The sequence below is a fragment of the Lepidochelys kempii genome, chromosome 4, assembly GCF_965140265.1.
Source record: "Lepidochelys kempii isolate rLepKem1 chromosome 4, rLepKem1.hap2, whole genome shotgun sequence".
Classification (NCBI taxonomy): Eukaryota; Metazoa; Chordata; order Testudines; family Cheloniidae; genus Lepidochelys; species Lepidochelys kempii.
The window spans coordinates 134,625,627-134,644,834 of NC_133259.1; the positions used below are offsets into that span (position 1 = coordinate 134,625,627).

General features: G+C 45.2%; 1 protein-coding gene across 4 annotated transcripts in view; it reads right to left on the reverse strand.

Annotated features, from left to right (window-relative positions):
- Positions 1 to 19,208, reverse strand: part of SLC4A11 (solute carrier family 4 member 11) — a 156,667-nt gene that overhangs the window by 99,400 nt on the left and 38,059 nt on the right. For all 4 annotated transcript variants that reach the window (XM_073342968.1, XM_073342965.1, XM_073342967.1 and 1 more), the window contains exon 3: positions 5,207 to 5,359. In XM_073342968.1, coding sequence (XP_073199069.1) covers positions 5,207 to 5,359 — 153 coding nt within the window. The remainder of the gene's footprint in view (positions 1 to 5,206; positions 5,360 to 19,208) is intronic.

A 19,208-nucleotide genomic window follows, 5' to 3' on the forward strand; every position in this document is an offset into this window, starting at 1 on the left:
AGTCTATCATTATAAGGCATGTTTTCTCATCCTTTAATCATTCACAGGGTATTTCTCTGAACCTGCTTCAATTTATCAACATCCTTCTTGAACGGTGGACACCAGAACTGGACACAGCATTCCAGTAGTGGTCTTACTAATGCCAAATATAGAAGTAAAAATAACCTCTCTATTCCTACTTAAGATTCTCCTGCTAGACAAATTCAGACTGGAAATAAGACTTTGTTTTTTTGTTTTTTTTTAAAACCATGATAGTAATTAACAATTGGAACAATTTACAAAGGGTCGTGGTGGATTCTACATCACTGATTTTTAAAATCGGGATTGAATGTTTTCTAAAAGATATACTGTAGGAATTTTGTGGGTTTCTCTAGGATGTGTTATACAAGATATCAGACTAGATGATCACAGTGGTCTCTTCTGGCCTTGAAACCTATTAATTAATTAGTCATTTGGCCCTCCCAACAACATACGTGGTGTGGATTATACACAACCTGTGTGAACACAGGATAGTTTGTGCTGGCCAGCCTAGAAACAGAATAGCTAATCAAAGGAAGCAGAATCATCTGACCACTCTTCTTGGAGGTACACAATTAATTATCCAGGATTAATGTGATTTGCTTACTAAAGCTTCAGTGTTTATGAGCTGGGTGAATTTTAGAGCTGGGTGAATTTTTTTGGACAAATTAGTTTGCTGAAAAATGCAGTCTCAATCAACCCAAAGCTATTTGCAAAACTGAGATGAATTCAAAGAATTTTGGCCAAAAATATTTTTCAGGACTTAGCTCCCATTCACAACATGAGAGGAAGAGGTGCCCTACTTGTAAGTTTTAGCCCCCTGGTTAAGACAGTCACCTGGGATGTGGAGAGCCAGGTTCAACTCCACCATTGGCTTGATCTGGAGAAGGGCTTTGGACACAGGTCTCCAACACTACAGGAGAATGCCCTTTCCACTAGGCTCTGGGATATTCTGGTAAAGGGGCTCTCAATCTCTCTTGTTGAAGTTGTTCCACTTGGTATAAACAGTCATTGGAGCAGGGATTTGAACTTGGCCTCCCACATCCTACAGGAGTCCCTAACTACCAGGCGAGAGTCATTCTCACTTCTTTTGTTGGCCCAATGGCTATTCATGGTCATTCACAGTGGCAATTTATAGTCAATCATAATGACCGTGACAGGGCAAGACTGAGATCCTAGAATGGATTTTTTTCCAATTACTGGGTGTGTGGATTTTTTATTTTCCTCTTTATTTTTTGGAATGGCAAGCAAACCAAAACAAATCAGTTTTTTGCCCAGAACTATTTATGATGTGCCAGTTACATTTGCTGCCATGAACGTGACAAACGTATTTGAAGTTACAATTGCACAGAAATGCGACACAGATTTATCAAATGAAGACCTGACCTTGGAATATGTGAATACATGTAAATCCTGTGTTCTGTTTTATCACACATTCACTTATATTGGATGCAGTAACTTTATGCATGTTTCTCCCTCTCTCCTTTTATATATTACAATAAAAATACAAATTAGAAACAAGACAACAGAATACAAGAGTGACATTCAAATCAGAAAATGCCATCCCGCTAATTAACTACTCTTACACCCACAGTGTCTTCACAGACACTACGTCACCCTAACTACACTGACATAAGCCCTAGGCCTCTTGAGGAGATGGAGTTATTACGTCAGTGTAGAAGGGCACTTACATCGGTGGGAGCATGTGTAAGCTGATACACATTACACAGTGTGTAAGCTGATACAATTAGTGGGTGATACAATAACTGTCAATTAATTGCAGTTAACTCACGCGATTAACCCAAAAAAATTAATCGCCGTTTTAATCGCACTGTTAAACAATAAATACCAAATGAAATCTTAAATGTTTTTGGATTTTTTTTCTGCATGTTCAAACATATTGATTTCAATTACAACACAACATACAGTGCTCACTTTATATTATTTTTATTACAAATATTTGCACTATAAAAATGGCAAACAAAAATAGCATTTTTCAATTCACCTCATACAAGTACTGTAGTGCAATCTCTACAGTGCAATTTACACTGTGAAAGTGCAATTTACGAACGTAGATTTTTTTTTTTGTTACGTAACTGCACTCAAAAACAAAACAATGTAAAACTTTAGAGTCCACAATTCCACTCAGTCCTACTTCTTGTTCAGTCAATCGCTAAGACAAACAAGTTTGTTTACATTTACGGGAGATAATGCTGCCCGCTTCTAATTTACAATGTCACCGGAAAGTAAGAACTGGCGTTCCCATGGCATTTTTGTAGCCGGCATTGCAAGGTATTTACATTCCAGATACGCTGAACATTCGTATATCCTTCATGCTTTGGCCACCATTCCAGAGGACATGCTTCCATGCTGATGACGCTAGTTAAAAAATAACATGTTAATTAAATTTGTGACTTAACTCCTTGGGGGAGAATTGTATGTCTCCTGTTCTGTGTTTTACCCACATTCTTCCTTACAGTTCATGTTATAGCAGTCTTGGATGATGACCCCCAGCACTTCTGGTTTGTTTTAAGAACATTTTCACTGCAGATCTGACAAAACACAAAGAAGGTACTCATAAATGATCTGGAGGATGGTGTGGATTGCACTCTCAGCAAATTTGCGGATGATACTAAACTGGGAGGAGTGGTAGATACGCTGGAGGGGAGGGATAGGATACAGAAGGACCTAGACCAATTGGAAGATTGGGCCAAAAGGAATCTGATGAGGTTCAATAAGGATAAGTGCAGGGTCCTGCACTTAGGACGGAAGAACCCAATGCACAGCTACAGACTAGGGACCGAATGGCTAGGCAGCAGTTCTGCAGAAAAGGACCTAGGGGTGACAGTGGACGAGAAGCTGGATATGAGTCAGCAGTGTGCCCTTGTTGCCAAGAAGGCCAATGGCATTTTGGGATGTATAAGTAGGGGCATAGCGAGCAGATCGAGGGACGTGATCGTTCCCCTCTATTCGACATTGGTGAGGCCTCATCTGGAGTACTGTGTCCAGTTTTGGGCCCCACACTTCAAGAAGGATGTGGATAAATTGGAGAGAGTCCAGCGAAGGGCAACAAAAATGATTAGGGGACTGGAACACATGAGTTATGAGGAGAGGCTGAGGGAGCTGGGATTGTTTAGCCTGCAGAAGAGAAGAATGAGGGGGGATTTGATAGCTGCTTTCAACTACCTGAAAGGGGGTTCCAAAGAGGATGGCTCTAGACTGTTCTCAATGGTAGCAGATGACAGAACGAGGAGTAATGGTCTCAAGTTGCAGTGGGGGAGGTTTAGATTGGATATTAGGAAAAACTTTTTCACTAAGAGGGTGGTGAAACACTGGAATGCGTTACCTAGGGAGGTGGTAGAATCTCCTTCCTTAGAGGTTTTTAAGGTCAGGCTTGACAAAGCCCTGGCTGGGATGATTTAACTGGGAATTGGTCCTGCTTTGAGCAGGGGGTTGGACTAGATGACCTTCTGGGGTCCCTTCCAACCCTGATATTCTATGATTCTATGATTCTAAGGTACCAGTGAGAGGTTTCTTAAAGATAGCTACAGCACTTGACCCAAGGTTTAAGAATCTGAAGTGCCTTGCAATATCTGAGAGGAATGAGGTGTGGAGCATGCTTTCAGAAGTCTTAATAGAGCAACAGTCCAATGCGGAAACTACAGATACTAACCACCAAAAAAGAAAATCAACCTTCTGCTGGTGGCATCTGACTCATATGATGAAAATGAACTTGCTCCAGTCTGCACTGCTTTGGATTGTTATCGAGCACAACCCATCATCAGCATGGACACATGTCCTCTGGAATGGTGGTTGAAGCATGAAGAGACATATGAATCTTTAGCGCATCTGGCACGTAAATATCTTGTGACGCCAGCTACAACAGTGCCATGAGAACGCCTGTTCTCACTTTCAGGTGACACTGCAAACAAGAAGCGGCAGCATCATCTCCTGCAAATGTAAACAAACTTGTTTGTCTGAGCAACTGGCTGAACAAGTAGGACGACGGAGTGGACTTACAGGCTCTGAAGTTTTACGCTACATTCAAAAATAAAAGTTAGTTTTTGTACATAATTCTACATTTGTAAGTTCAACTTTCATGATAAAGAGTGCACTACAGTACTTGTTTTAGGTGAATTGAAAAATACTATTTAGTGTGTTTCTTTTTTACAGTGCAAATATTTGTAATAAAAAATAATATAAAGTGAGCACTGTACACTTGGTATTCTGTATCATAACTGAAATCAATATATTTGAAAATGTGGAAAACATGCAAAAATATTTAAATAAATGGTATTCTATTACTGTTTAACAGTGCGATTAATCACGCGATTAATTTTTTAAAATCTCTTGACAGTCCTAATAATTAGTGCCTTATGTTGTCCTACCTCTGTAGTGTAGACAAAGCCTTACAAATGCTGATGTGAAGAAAAGTTTTGATAGTGGAAAACACCTTATTTTACTCAGCTTTCACTGAAAAATGCAAAACAGAGCCTTTCTGGCATCCAGCCCACAGCTACGGAACTCACTTCTAGAAGTTCAGAGAGGTCGCCATGTTAGTCTGTATCAGCAAAAACAACGAGGAGTCCTTGTGGCACCTAACAAATTTATTTGGGCATAAGCTTTCGTGGGCTAAAACCCACTTCATTGGTCATTATGATAGTCCACCTCAGAACTTTCAGAGCTCAATAGAAAACCCACTTCAACCTCATTTCGCCACCCCCTCACACTCACTGAAAGTAAAAAACAAAACAAAGAGAGAGAGAACTTAGTGTACACCGAGGTATATACTTTCAAAAAAATGGGTCCTTTAAATTGGTCTCCCAAGTCCATTTTTAGAACTACATCTACATAAAACGTGTAGGCACTAACATAAAAATCTCTCGATTTTCAACAATGCTGAGCAGGCAGCAGCTCTCACTGAAGTCAATGAGTGCTTCCAGGCTTGCATATGGGGTCAGCTTTTCAGAGGCACGAATAGTATTTAGGTACCTGTCATTGAAAGTCAATAGTAGTTAGATCCCTAACTGATGTTTGTGACTTTGAAAATCTCCCTTGGATACCACAGCTTTTGTTGGGCAAATACCTACCAGGGGAAGTCTGTATCAGAAAAGCAGGGAGATCAAGGCAGGCATAGTTTGACCTCTTCACATTTCAGTAAGGATTGTAGAGAACACAATGCACTTACCAGTTACATTCTGTTGTACTTCCAAATTGACATTCACAAAGAATCGGATGCTGTCCCCGGAAACAATTGAGGAATTTACAGTGTCAAAGAGCTCTTCTCCTCCTACTTCTTCTTTGTTCTCACAGCCGTCATCGGTGTCACATTTAAGATAACCTGTAAATAAAAATAACACGTCTTCATTATACTCTTTGCCCTTCACAAGCAATAGAACCAAGAACATAATGAAAAGGTCCCTCATTATATCAAACCTTTTTCACAAGCAAAACAAAAAAGAATATTTTGCAATTTTACTTTGTGGGTGACATCTCCTCAAGCCTGCAAGAGGATTCCCTTCTATTCGACATTGGTGAGTCCTCATCTGGAGTACTGTGTCCAGTTTTCGGCCCCACACTACAAGAAGGATGTGGAAAAACTGGAGAGAATCCAGCGGAGGGCAACAAAAATGATTAGGGGTCTGGAACACATGACTTACGAGGAGAGGCTGAGGGAACTGGGATTGTTTAGTCTACGAAAGAGAAGAATGAGGGGAGATTTGATACCTGAAAGGGGGTTCCAAAGAGGATGGATCTAGACTATTCTCAGCAGTAGCAGATGACAGGACAAGGAGTAATGGTCTCAAGTTGCAGTGGGGGAGATTTAGGTTGGATATTAGGAAAAACTTTCACTAGGAGGGTGGTAAAACACTGGAATGCGTTACCTAGGGAGGTGGTGGAATCTTCTTCCTTAGAAGTTTTTAAGGTCATGCTTGACAAAGCCCTGGCTGGGATGATTTAACTGGGGATCGGTCCTGCTTTGAGCAGGAGGTTGGACTAGATGACCTCCTGAGGTCCCTTCCAACCCTGATATTCTATGATTTTATGATTCTATGATTTGCTCTTCAAAATTGTTACGTTATAGTATTCCCCACATTCAGAAAGCACAGCAGACCAGACCAGAGCTCTACCATGGCCTTGAAGAAGAATGCTGCCCTATATGTTAACATTAGTAAACCTGTAAGATCTTCTTTACACTACGGGGGGAGATCGAGCTAAATTACGCAACTTCAGCTCTATGAATAATGTAGCTGAAGTAGATGTACTTAGATCTACTCACTGCGGGGTCCACACTATGCTAAGTTGATGGGTGAGCATCTCCCCACTCCCCTTGCGCTTCTCGTTCAGGTGGAGTACAGGAGTTAACAGGAGAGCGATCTGACGTTGATTTAGCAGGTCTTCACTAGACCCACTAAATCAACCGCCGATGTATTGACTGCCGCATGTCGATCCCTCGGTAAATGTAGACAAGCCCTAAGACTCTCACACAGGATGTAGTAGCAAACAATTCAGAGAAGTCTAGGAACTGGTATTGAAAAATACTGGTATAAAAAAAATCTTTAAAAAAAAATACAACACATTAAGTAAATAGTAAAATTCATTTATATACGCTATATGGAAGAATCAAAAACGTATTTGCTTATGTTATGAAATTCCTTTTTTCAAGCATTAATTGCATTACTATAGCACTGGTGAAAGGGGAAGGAGCAACAGTCATGGAAAATGAAGCTTCCCATTCGGCCACAGAACAGACATAGAATTAGTAGCAGCAGCGCAAGTGTCCCTACAAACCTAAATAACGTCCTTCTTTAGAGGCTGGGTCTAGTTATGAGGGGGCAGTTCAATGCCAATGTGCATTCAGTACTTGATCTCTATTATCAGACTGCCAACAATGATGCTAATTAATGCAACATGCGTTGGGGTAGTTGGGCTGTGATGTTGAAACTTGTCCAACTGAAGCTGGATTGAGAACAACTCATCTTACACATGCCACTCAAAAGCTATGAGACAGTAAAAAATTAATAATAATAATAATGTAGGCCCCATATCTGCAAAGCACAAATGTACCCATCCCTATTCAGCAATGCACTTCAGTTGGGGCGTCGGTCACTATCTTTCTGGGCTACCAAACTGATGACCTACAAGTGAGCATTTTGATCGCTCCATTCATGTTTCAGTGAAACCATCCAAATCAGAAAGCCAGGCTTTACCATGGGATCTAGCTCTCAGCAATACAGAAACTTCACTTTGGATTCTTTATTTCAAAACTGACAGCATTTTGCCTTGCAGGGGAGGAGGTAGCAGATACGTGAGAAGAAGACAAGTCTTAATTGTTGTGTCCTAACGGGGTAAGGAACAGGGGCATACCTGATCAGATGAGTTGACATACCAAAGAGGCAGACAAATCTCTTAATTACAAGAGACAATTTTAGATCCTTTTGCAGCATTATAATTATAGCTTAATCTAGTCTCATTCACCATTTCATTTTATTACAAACCAACTGAAATACCCTGGTGCTGTGTAATTCTTCAAATCAAATGTGATGCATTAACAAGTTTTATATTACCAGAAAGTTATTTAGGCAATTTCCACCCCGTTAGTGGTAAGTTATATATAGCACACAGACAAAATATACTGACATTTTATTAGTGTGTTTTTAGGGACAACAGCAAGCTAAAGCAACTAGTTTCAGAACATAAACAAAAGCCTCTTGAATAAAAACTAATATCATATTGATGGAACTTTTTTTTAATCCTTGTAAGAAATCTAGATGTAAAAAAGGACTGCCAAGAAGAGGAGTTTAAACTCAAACTCAAATAAATTTTTCAGGACATCAGGCTGACAGTTTGCCACCACAAAACAAAGAACTCCCTAATTTCAAGACCACAACAGGAACTCTAAGCTGTGACACTTGAACTTCAGCACTTCCTGTTGCAAATTATCTTTCGAGGCTTGTTCTTGCACAATGTGCTGACTAAGAAGATACCTATTCTGCATTTTTTGGTTTAGGATCAGAAGCCTATGCCAGCTTCCATTCTGCAGAAAGTAGAGTTCATTGGGTCTATTCAGGTTTTTATGTAAGGCCCACCACCTCAGAGGAACGCTACCATGAGTCTGAGTGCACCTTCTAGAACAAGAACGTACAAGATTATCTACAGCAAAAAAAAACCAAAAAAACCCCAAAGTTTACTCTTCATTGTCCTTCCCCACTATGAGAAACAAGTTAAGTACTTTATTTCCTCCCTCACACACACTTTACCATATACAAATGGAATAAGGGACATGCTTAACCATTTCTACAATTTTGAATTATCTTACCCGAAGGCTTCCAGAGGGCTCTGGGGGAGAATGTATTATTCCCAGGACTAGATAATATTGTTTTGTGCTTCGTTGTCAAAGCAGCAGCCTTTAGGTAACCCTATTCCCCAGCTGCTTCTTCACAGTTCACCATGATTTACCTGCAACAGCTCATGAGGGAAGGAAAACGCAGAGGCGATGCATGGGGGGCATGCAGGGTCACATAGCCCCACCAGATCTGTGCCAGGGTTTGCAGCCGGGCCCTCTCCTTGTGCAGCAGCTCCTTGCAAGCTGCAGCCATGGGGAGAGGGAGCAGCAAAGAAGCTGGGAGCTGGAGTTGGGGTGGGGGTGGTATGCCTAGGGTGTGTGACACCAGGGTTGCCAATTTTGGCTGGATGTATTCCTGGAGGTTTCATCACATGACAATCATAGAATCATAGAATCATAGAATATCAGGGTTGGAAGGGACCCCAGAAGGTCATCTAGTCCAACCCCCTGCTCAAAGCAGGACCAATTCCCAGTTAAATCATCCCAGCCAGGGCTTTGTCAAGCCTGACCTTAAAAACCTCTAAGGAAGGAGATTCTACCACCTCCCTAGGTAACGCATTCCAGTGTTTCACCACCCTCTTAGTGAAAAAGTTTTTCCTAATATCCAATCTAAACCTCCCCCACTGCAACTTGAGACCATTACTCCTCGTTCTGTCATCTGCTACCATTGAGAACAGTCTAGAGCCATCCTCTTTGGAACCCCCTTTCAGGTAGTTGAAAGCAGCTATCAAATCCCCCCTCATTCTTCTCTTCTGCAGGCTAAACAATCCCAGCTCCCTCAGCCTCTCCTCATAACTCATGTGTTCCAGTCCCCTAATCATTTTTGTTGCCCTTCGCTGGACTCTCTCCAATTTATCCACATCCTTCTTGAAGTGTGGGGCCCAAAACTGGACACAGTACTCCAGATGAGGCCTCACCAATGTCGAATAGAGGGGAACGATCACGTCCCTCGATCTGCTCACTATGCCCCTACTTATACATTGGCCTTCTTGGCAACAAGGGCACACTGCTGACTCATATCCAGCTTCTCATCCACTGTCACCCCTAGGTCCTTTTCCGCAGAACTGCTGCCTAGCCATTCGGTCCCTAGTCTGTAGCTGTGCATTGGGTTCTTCCGCCCTAAGTGCAGGACCCTGCACTTATCCTTATTGAACCTCATCAGATTCCTTTTGGCCCAATCTTCCAATTGGTCTAGGTCCTTCTGTATCCTATCCCTCCCCTCCAGCGTATCTACCACTCCTCCCAGTTTAGTATCATCCGCAAATTTGCTGAGAGTGCAATCCACACCATCCTCCAGATCATTTATGAAGATATTGAATAAAACCGGCCCCAGGACCGACCCTTGGGGCACTCCACTTGATACCGGCTGCCAACTAGACATGGAGCCATTGATCACTACCCGTTGAGCCCGACAATCTAGCCAGCTTTCTACCCACCTTATAGTGCATTCATCCAGCCCATACTTCCTTAACTTGCTGACAAGAATACTATGGGAGACCGTGTCAAAAGCTTTGCTAAAGTCAAGAAACAATACATCCACTGCTTTCCCTTCATCCACAGAACCAGTAATCTCATCATAAAAGGCGATTAGATTAGTCAGGCATGACCTTCCCTTGGTGAATCCATGCTGGCTGTTCCTGATCACTTTCCTCTCATGCAAGTGCTTCAGGATTGATTCTTTGAGGACCTGCTCCATGATTTTTCCAGGGACTGAGGTGAGGCTGACTGGCCTGTAGTTCCCAGGATCTTCCTTCTTCCCTTTTTTAAAGATTGGCACTACATTAGCCTTTTTCCAGTCATCCGGGACTTCCCCGGTTCGCCACGAGTTTTCAAAGATAATGGCCAATGGCTCTGCAATCACAGCCGCCAATTCCTTCAGCACTCTCGGATGCAACTCGTCCGGCCCCATGGACTTGTGCACGTCCAGCTTTTCTAAATAGTCTAAATAATCTTTAATCCCTGGAGATTCCAGGACAATCCTTGAGGGATCCTGTATCCATCATAGCATTGCACGGTGGTGGCTCCATCAGCAAATTTTATTTAGGTGGTGGAATGCCCAGTTAACCTGGACAGTCTTCCCACAGTTTCTGATGCAAGTCCATCCATTGCAAGGAAAAGTGCAGGTAACTTTGTGGATTTAAATCAATCCAGGTTAGACTAAACTGTCTGTGTCCAGGGAGATGTGGTAACGCGTGGAGGAGACAAAAAGCTAGGTCTTTACTGCTTGAATTTCAGCCAATGCCACTTAGGGACATTTTGGGAGAACTTCATGCCACCATCTGTGTTTGAATCCTGGTCTTCCCATGCAGGTATGGGCCGGGTGGCAAGCACGGAGTCTTCGGCTGGTTGAAATTATCAGTGCCTCCTTTGAGGAGGGCAGGCTGTCAATTGATTTAAAAGGAAGCACGTGTTTGGCCTGTGCTCAAGGAAAATCATCTAGTCAATCGGTATCTGATTGATCATTTTTGTTTAAGGTTATAGAACTGGTTGTGCCAAGAAAACTCTCAGAGCATTGAGATTGGGCTGGTTACATTTAACTTTGTCAATCAAGGCTCTGACCCAAGTCAGGCACAGATACTGCAATTTTTATGTTGGTTGATGATTTCGTTCCAGCAATGGATAATACCTAATGTCCATGCACATATCATTAGCTCTATCAGCTGCCTTAGATACTGTGGATAATTAGGTGCTGTTGACTCATTACAGTCCCTGGTGGAAGTGGACAGGGCTGCCCACAATTGACTGTTCTTTTCTGTCTGACAGATACTGCAGCGGATCGCTTGGGGCAGTGCTATTCTTCCCCAAGTTCCTTCCTGGTTCTTTGTTGTCACCCCTCTTATGCAATGTGTGAAGTAGTGAGGAGAGCCTAGTAAGGCTGTATACTCAGGTTACAATTGTTTAAGTACATTGTTAACTCACAGCTTTGGCTCTGACTCACCCAGCCCAACGGAATGTGGTTGAGTGTCTTTCAATGTTTGAGTGCAGCTGAGGCATGGATGGCCACAAGTTGGTTGATACTCACTTCCAGATAAGACTAAGCCAATTGCAGTGGGCAAGGGAAGCAATCAGATAGTAAGGGTATGTCTGCACTGGCAGAGCTAATCACCAGAAGTTACATCACCACTCAGAGAGCGCTGAAGGGAAACCGCTGTTGTGTGTTCACACTGTCAGCTGCCCGCGCAAGAGCATGTTCACACTTGGCGGCACTTGCAGAGGAATTCGGAGCGGTGCACTCTGGGCAGCTATCCCACAGAGCATCTCTTCCTCTTCTGCCGCTAAGACTTGTGGGAAGGTGGTGGTGGGGTGTCGTAGGGCATCCTGGGTCCTGTCTCAATGCCCCATGATGCATTTGCTTCACATCCCAGCAATCCCTGTGCTTCAGTCTGCATTTGGTGCCATCTTTCAATGGTTTGTGTATTGCGTGCCCTGCCCTGCCTCTTCTGTCTGCAGGAATGGATCCCGCACTGACCAATACGCTGCTGACTCTGACTAACACATCATGAGTGGCAGTGGAGTTATTCCTTAAACTACAAAGGCAAGAAGAGTTCGACATTGATCTCGCCACGTGTAGTAGCTACGACATGAGATTGCGTGTGACATTCACGGAGGTGCTGCTGACCACAGTGGAACACTGCTTTTGGGCTCAGGAAACACACTGAGTGGCGGGATCACATTGTCATGCACATCTGGGATGATGAGCAGTGGCTGCAGAACTTTCAGATGAGAAAAGCTACCTTCATAGGACTGTGTGAGGAGCTCGCCCCAGCCCTGCAGTGCAAGGACACGAGAATGAGAGCTGCCCTGTAGTTGGAGAAGCATGTGGCAATTGCACTGTGGAAACTGGCTACTCCAGACTGCTACTGATCTGTCGCTAACCAGTTCGGAGTGGGAAAGTTGACCATTGGACTTGTGTTGACGGAAGTGTGCAGAGACATTAATCACATCCTGCTCCAAAAGACCGTGACTCTGGGTAACATGCGTTACATTGTGGACGGCTTTGCACAAATGGGCTTTCCTAACTGCAGAGGGGCAATGGATGGCACGCACATTCCAATTCTGGCACCAGACCACCTAGCCACCGAGTACATTAATCTCAATGGTTTTTGAGGTGCTTGTGGATCACCATGGGCGTTTCACAGACATTAAAGGAGGCTGGTCTGGAAAGACGCATGACGCACGCATCTTTCGGAACACTGGCCTGTTCAGGAAGCTGCAAGCCAGGACTTTCTTCCCGAACTAGAAGATCACCATAGGGGAAGTCGAAATGCCCATTGTGATCCTGGGAGACCCTGCTTACCCCTTAATGCTGTGGCTTATGAAGCCATACACGGGGCCCTTTGACAGCAGTAAGGAGCAGTTCACCAACAGGCTGAGCAAGTGCAGAATGACTGTTGAGTGTGCTTTTGGCCATTTAAAGGCCCGCAGGCACTGTCTATATGGGAGGCTAGACCTGGCCACTGACAATATTCCTATGCTTATAGCCGTGTGCTGTACGCGCCATAATATTTGTGAAGGGAAGGGTGAAAGCTTCACTCAGGGCTGAACTACTGAGGCTCAGTGCCTGGAGGCTGAATTTGAACAGCCAGAGACCAGGGCTATTAGAGGGGCACAACGCAGGACCATAAGGATCAGGGATGCCTTGAGGCAGCAATTCAAAGATGAAAGCTGCTAATATCTGTTGCTGTGCTCGGGAGGGCAGTGCTTGTAATGCTAGGAGAGGATTGTGACTGGTACAGACGATGCACTGTGAAGGTTTAAGAAAATTGCCTGTTGCTTCGTAGGGCTCTGTTTGTTTTCAATTAATGGAATAAAGATTGCTTTCAAACCAACACAATTCTTTTATTAAAAAAAATAACTGCAGGGGGGAGAGAGAGACAGAGAGAGAGAGAGAGAGAGAGAGAGAGAGACAAAAAGCCACACCAGCACTGTGGGGAATGGGGGATCCCAGGAGGAGGTGGGGTCCCGGGACAGTTAAAGATTTGTGTATGTCCAGGTGTCACATGCAACCTTCTCCTTTGGAGCACAGTGCAGCAGGTACTGAACTGCAGCAGGATTAAACTGCAGAGGGCCGGGTGTTGCGTGCAGTGGGTACTGGGAGGCCGCAGTACTGGACTATGACAGGGGAGGAGTGGAATGCCGCGGGTACAGACTGGAGCCAGGAGGTTGATAACCGTGTGTCGGCTGTGTCGGGGGGGGGGGGGGATGGAAAAGAGTTTTGGGACAGTAGCTGCAGGGGAGGGCTGGCGTGGAGCTGCTCAGTTAGCAGTGCCTGGAGCGTGTCCGCTTGGTGCTCTATAAAGTTTAAGAGCCGCTCCGTGGCTTTGTTCTGGCGCACCGCATTCTCCTTTCGGTCCCTCTTCTTGCTGTCCTGCCACTCCTTCAGGTCTTGTTTTCCGGATGTGGAGTGCATCGCGACATCACACGGAGTCCTCTTTAGTTCTTCGTGGCGGGGGGAGCGCTTATAATCATTCCGGTCCCCACGTTTTCCACAGGCTGTGTTCATTATGGAAGACATCTCGCTGCTGAGGGTGAGCAAGGAATCAAGGGAGGGTCTTTGCCAAGACTGCGGCTTCCAACCTGGCCCTTATGAGGGTTGCCCGTGTGCAACAATGGTCTCCCTCCGTGACAGCAGAGTGGCGCGGGAAAGTTACCCTTAATGGGGCAAGAAACAAAGCAGCTCTGCCAAACAACCTGTGGTAGCGGATTGCCCAGTATCTCCATGAGAGTTTTCTGGAGATCTGAGGCAGATTCCCGTGAAGTGAGGGAGTCAATCAATACCCTCTTCCGCCACTCAGACTGGGAATGTGGTGGTACGCGCATCATACAGACACAAGCCTGCTTTCTGCAACCCTCCTGCCCCCAACAACTCGCTTCAGGGATTCAAAGCCCCTTACCAAGGGCCTCCTCTCCTGTTTGTGCTTCACCAAGCTCAGATCACTGGGACTGGCTAGCCTCCTTCAAGGTAGAGAAGAGCTCCTGGCTGCTTCCAAGTCATCCTCTGCCTCTGGGTCCCGCTTCCCCTCCACATCCTCATCCCAGATTTCCTCCTCCTGGCTAGGTCCACTCTCGACTGGCACGCGAGCCACCGAAGTATCCACAGTGGCCTTCGTAGCGGAGGTGGGGTCACCGCCGAGTATCATGTCCAGCTCTTTGTAGAACCAGCAGCTCGTGGGCGCAGCACCGGAGCGGCGGTTTGCCTCCCGCACCTTGTGGTGGGCGTTCCGCAGCTCCTTCACTTTGACCCTGCACCGCAATGTGTCCTGGTCATGGCCCCTTTGTCATGCATCGAGAAATCTGTCAGTAGGTATCATAATTCCCATGGCTGGAGTGCAGCTGGGACTGGACAGCCTCCTCCCCCCAAATGCTGATGAGGTCCATGATCTGGAAAGATGCGCCGAGACCACTGCACGCGCCACTGAGTGAACAGGAAGGAGACGGTCAAAATTCCCAAGGCATTTAAGGGGTGGGGCTCACACTTGGTCACCTGAGGGCAGGGCAATGGAGTTCAAACCGAAGAGCAGAGAACAGGCACGGTGGGACACCTCCCGGAGGCCAATGGCAGCGCTGTAAATCGACCACGGTGTCTACATGGGCACCGCTGCGCTGTACCCCCAGCGCAGAGAGCTCTACGCCTCCCGTCAGGGTGGGGTTTTTTACAGCACTGCAACTGTGCAGTTTCTGCGCGCTCAGTGGCTTGGCCGTGTGCGCACCTCGGGAGTTACACCACAGAACGCTGCTTTACTGCGCAGAAACTTCCCAGCGTAGACAAGGCCTAAGTGAGAACAGAGCAGCAGCATTTGGTCCCGAAAACAAACAGAGGACAAGATTTTGGGAAGGAAGGAAGGATGTGATTGTTGACTTGGTGTAAGTTCCAACCACGGTATTGGGAAGATTTGGAAGTGAGGGAAAGCAGCAGAGGGAGGAGGATAGATGGAGGGGACATTCAGATAGAGGATTTTTAAAGAGTGGGAAAGACCACGACCAGCTTTCATTAAAAAAAAGTGAGGGGTGAAGGAAGAAGGTAAAGGGAGGTCAACAGTTAGAAAGGAGTGGGGCTAAAGCGGCTGGTGAAGGGCAGACATATAGTTTTGGTGGGGACCTGACACGGGAGAGGGATGGGAGGCTATTAAGACTGGGAAGGAGTGAATGAATCTTGTTGATCTTCTATTGAAGGGATCAGCAAAACCGAGGGGAGGCGAAAGCAGTGGGGGATGTGGAATCCATGAAAACAGAAACGTAGCGTGGGTCTGTTTTTGGCAAGGCAAGATATCCAGCCTCAAAACTTGGACCACTACCATCCCCTCCCTGATCAGAAAAATATCCAGTTTCCTCATTCCTCCCTCTTCAGAGAAAAGGGGTTGGGGGGCAGGGGAAGCAACCAAAATTTGGTGCCTCTTGAAATGTTACAAATAAGACAAACACATTTGGATTATAAAAGTCTCATGGAAAGTAACAACACAGACAGTATTTTAGCAGATTTCTATTTTTTCCTCAAAATAGAAGCCTGTGTAGCTTAGGAACCCACAATCACTTGGGATCCCTTAATCAATTTATTCAAGCAGACATAACACTTTCCATTTCCTTTTTTAATTGTTCTTCAAATCCATTCACATTTTGCCCATGATCTCAGCTAAACATTTTTTATTTTCCTGTTAGCTGTCTGGCAGGCAAATACACTGCATTCTCTCCCAACTCTGTAGTTCAGCAATTGATTAGGAAGAATTTACTGAAAAGTCATAGAGTCATAGAATATCAGGATTAGAAGGGACCTCAGGAGGTCATCTAGTCCAACCCCCTGCTCAAAGCAGGACCAATCCCCAATTTTTGCCCCAGATCCCTAAATGGCCCCCTCAAGGATTGAACTCACAACCCTGGGTTTAGCAGGCCAATGCTCAAACCACTGAGCTATTAAGTCTGGCAACAATCCTTCCCCAAAGGTTTCAGAGTAGCAGCCGTGTTAGTCTGTATCCGCAAAAAGAACAGGAGTACTTGTGGCACCTTAGAGACTAACCAATTTATTTGAGCATAAGCTTTCGTGGGCTAAAACGCACTTCATCGGATGCATGCAGTGGAAAATACAGTAGGTAGGTAGATAGATAAACATGAAACAATGGGTGTTATCATACACACTGTAACGAGAGTGATCAGTTAAGGTGAGCTATTACCAACAGGAGAGAAATGAAAAAAAAAAAAAAAAAACCCTTTTGTAGTGATAATCAAAATAGGCCACTTCCAGCAGTTGACAAGAACGCCTGAGGAACAGTGTGGGGGGAGGAGGGGGGAATAACCATGGGGAAATAGTTTTACTTTGTGTAATGACACATCCACTCCCAGTCTTTATTCAAGCCTAAGTTAATGGTGTCCAGTGTGCAAATTAATTCCAATTCAGCAGTCTCTCGTTGGAGTCTGTTTTTGAATTTTTTTGCTGTAATATTGCAACTTTTAGGTCTGTAATCAAGAGACCAGGGAGATTGAAGTGTCCTCCAACTGGTTTTTGAATGTTATAATTCTTGACGTCTGATTTGTGTCCATTTATTCTTTTACATAGAGACTGTATGGTCTGACCAATGTACATGGTTCCTTCCCCACTCTGAACTCTGGGGTACAGATGAGGGGACCCGCATGAAAGACCCCTAAGCTTATTCTTACCAGCTTAGCATAAAACTTCCCCAAGGCACAGATTCCTTTCTTGCCTTGGGATCGCTGCCACCACCAAGTGATTTAACAAACAATCAGGGAAAGGACCACTTGGAGTCCTATTCCATCAAAATATTCCCCCAAGCCTACACCCCCTTTCCTGGGGAAGGCTTGAGCATAGCTCACGGAAGCTACTAGATCGCATGCCCTGATTCTCATGGGTGACTTTAATTTTCCTGATATCTGCTGGGAGAGCAATACAGCGGTGCATAGACAATCCAGGAAGTTTTTGGAAAGCGTAGGGGACAATTTCCTGGCGCAAGTGCTAGAGGAGCCAACTAGGGGGGGCGCTTTTCTTGACCTGCTGCTCACAAACCGGGTAGAATTAGTGGGGGAAGCAAAAGTGGATGGGAATCTGGGAGGCAGTGACCATGAGTTGGTTGAGTTCAGGATCCTGACGCAGGGAAGAAAGGTAAGCAGCAGGATACGGACCCTGGACTTCAGGAAAGCAGACTTCGACTCCCTCAGGGAACGGATGGCCAGGATCCCCTGGGGGACTAACTTGAAGGGGAAAGGAGTCCAGGAGAGCTGGCTGTATTTCAAGGAATCCCTGTTGAGGTTACAGGGACAAACCATCCCGATGAGTCGAAAGAATAGTAAATATGGCAGGCAACCAGCTTGGCTTAATGGTGAAATCCTAGCGGATCTTAAACATAAAAAAGAAGCTTACAAGAAGTGGAAGGTTGGACATATGACCAGGGAAGAGTATAAAAATATTGCTCGGGCATGTAGGAATGTTATCAGGAGGGCCAAATCGCACCTGGAGCTGCAGCTAGCCAGAGATGTCAAGAGTAACAAGAAGGGTTTCTTCAGGTATGTTGGCAACAAGAAGAAAGCCAAGGAATGTGTGGGCCCCTTACTGAATGAGGGAGGCAACCTAGTGACAGAGGATGTGGAAAAAGCTAATGTACTCAATGCTTTTTTTGCCTCTGTTTTCACTAACAAGGTCAGCTCCCAGACTGCTGCGCTGGGCATCACAAAATGCGGAAGAGATGGCCAGCCCTCTGTGGAGATAGAGGCGGTTAGGGACTATTTAGAAAAGCTGGACGTGCACAAGTCCATGGGGCCGGACGAGTTGCATCCGAGAGTGCTGAAGGAATTGGCGGCTGTGATTGCAGAGCCATTGGCCATTATCTTTGAAAACTCGTGGCAAACCGGGGAAGTCCCGGATGACTGGAAAAAGGCTAATGTAGTGCCAATCTTTAAAAAAGGGAAGAAGGAAGATCCTGGGAACTACAGGCCAGTCAGCCTCACCTCAGTCCCTGGAAAAATCATGGAGCAGGTCCTCAAAGAATCAATCCTGAAGCACTTGCATGAGAGGAAAGTGATCAGGAACAGCCAGCATAGATTCACCAAGGGAAGGTCATGCCTGACTAATCTAATCGCCTTTTATGATGAGATTACTGGTTCTGTGGATGAAGGGAAAGCAGTGGATGTATTGTTTCTTGACTTTAGCAAAGCTTTTGACACGGTCTCCCATAGTATTCTTGTCAGCAAGTTAAGGAAGTATGGGCTGGATGAATGCACTATAAGGTGGGTAGAAAGCTGGCTAGATTGTCGGGCTCAACGGGTAGTGATCAATGGTTCCATGTCTAGTTGGCAGCCAGTATCAAGTGGAGTGCCCCAAGGGTCGGTCCTGGGGCCGGTTTTATTCAATATCTTCATAAATGATCTGGAGGATGGTGTGGATTGCACTCTCAGCAAATTTGCGGATGATACTAAACTGGGAGGAGTGGTAGATACGCTGGAGGGGAGGGGATAGGATACAGAAGGACCTAGACCAATTGGAAGATTGGGCCAAAAGGAATCTGATGAGGTTCAATAAGGATAAGTGCAGGGTCCTGCACTTAGGACGGAAGAACCCAATGCACAGCTACAGACTAGGGACCGAATGGCTAGGCAGCAGTTCTGCGGAAAAGGACCTAGGGGTGACAGTGGACGGGAAGCTGGATATGAGTCAGCAGTGTGCCCTTGTTGCCAAGAAGGCCAATGGCATTTTGGGATGTATAAGTAGGGGCATAGCGAGCAGATCGAGGGACGTGATCGTTCCCCTCTATTCGACATTGGTGAGGCCTCATCTGGAGTACTGTGTCCAGTTTTGGGCCCCACACTTCAAGAAGGATGTGGATAAATTGGAGAGAGTCCA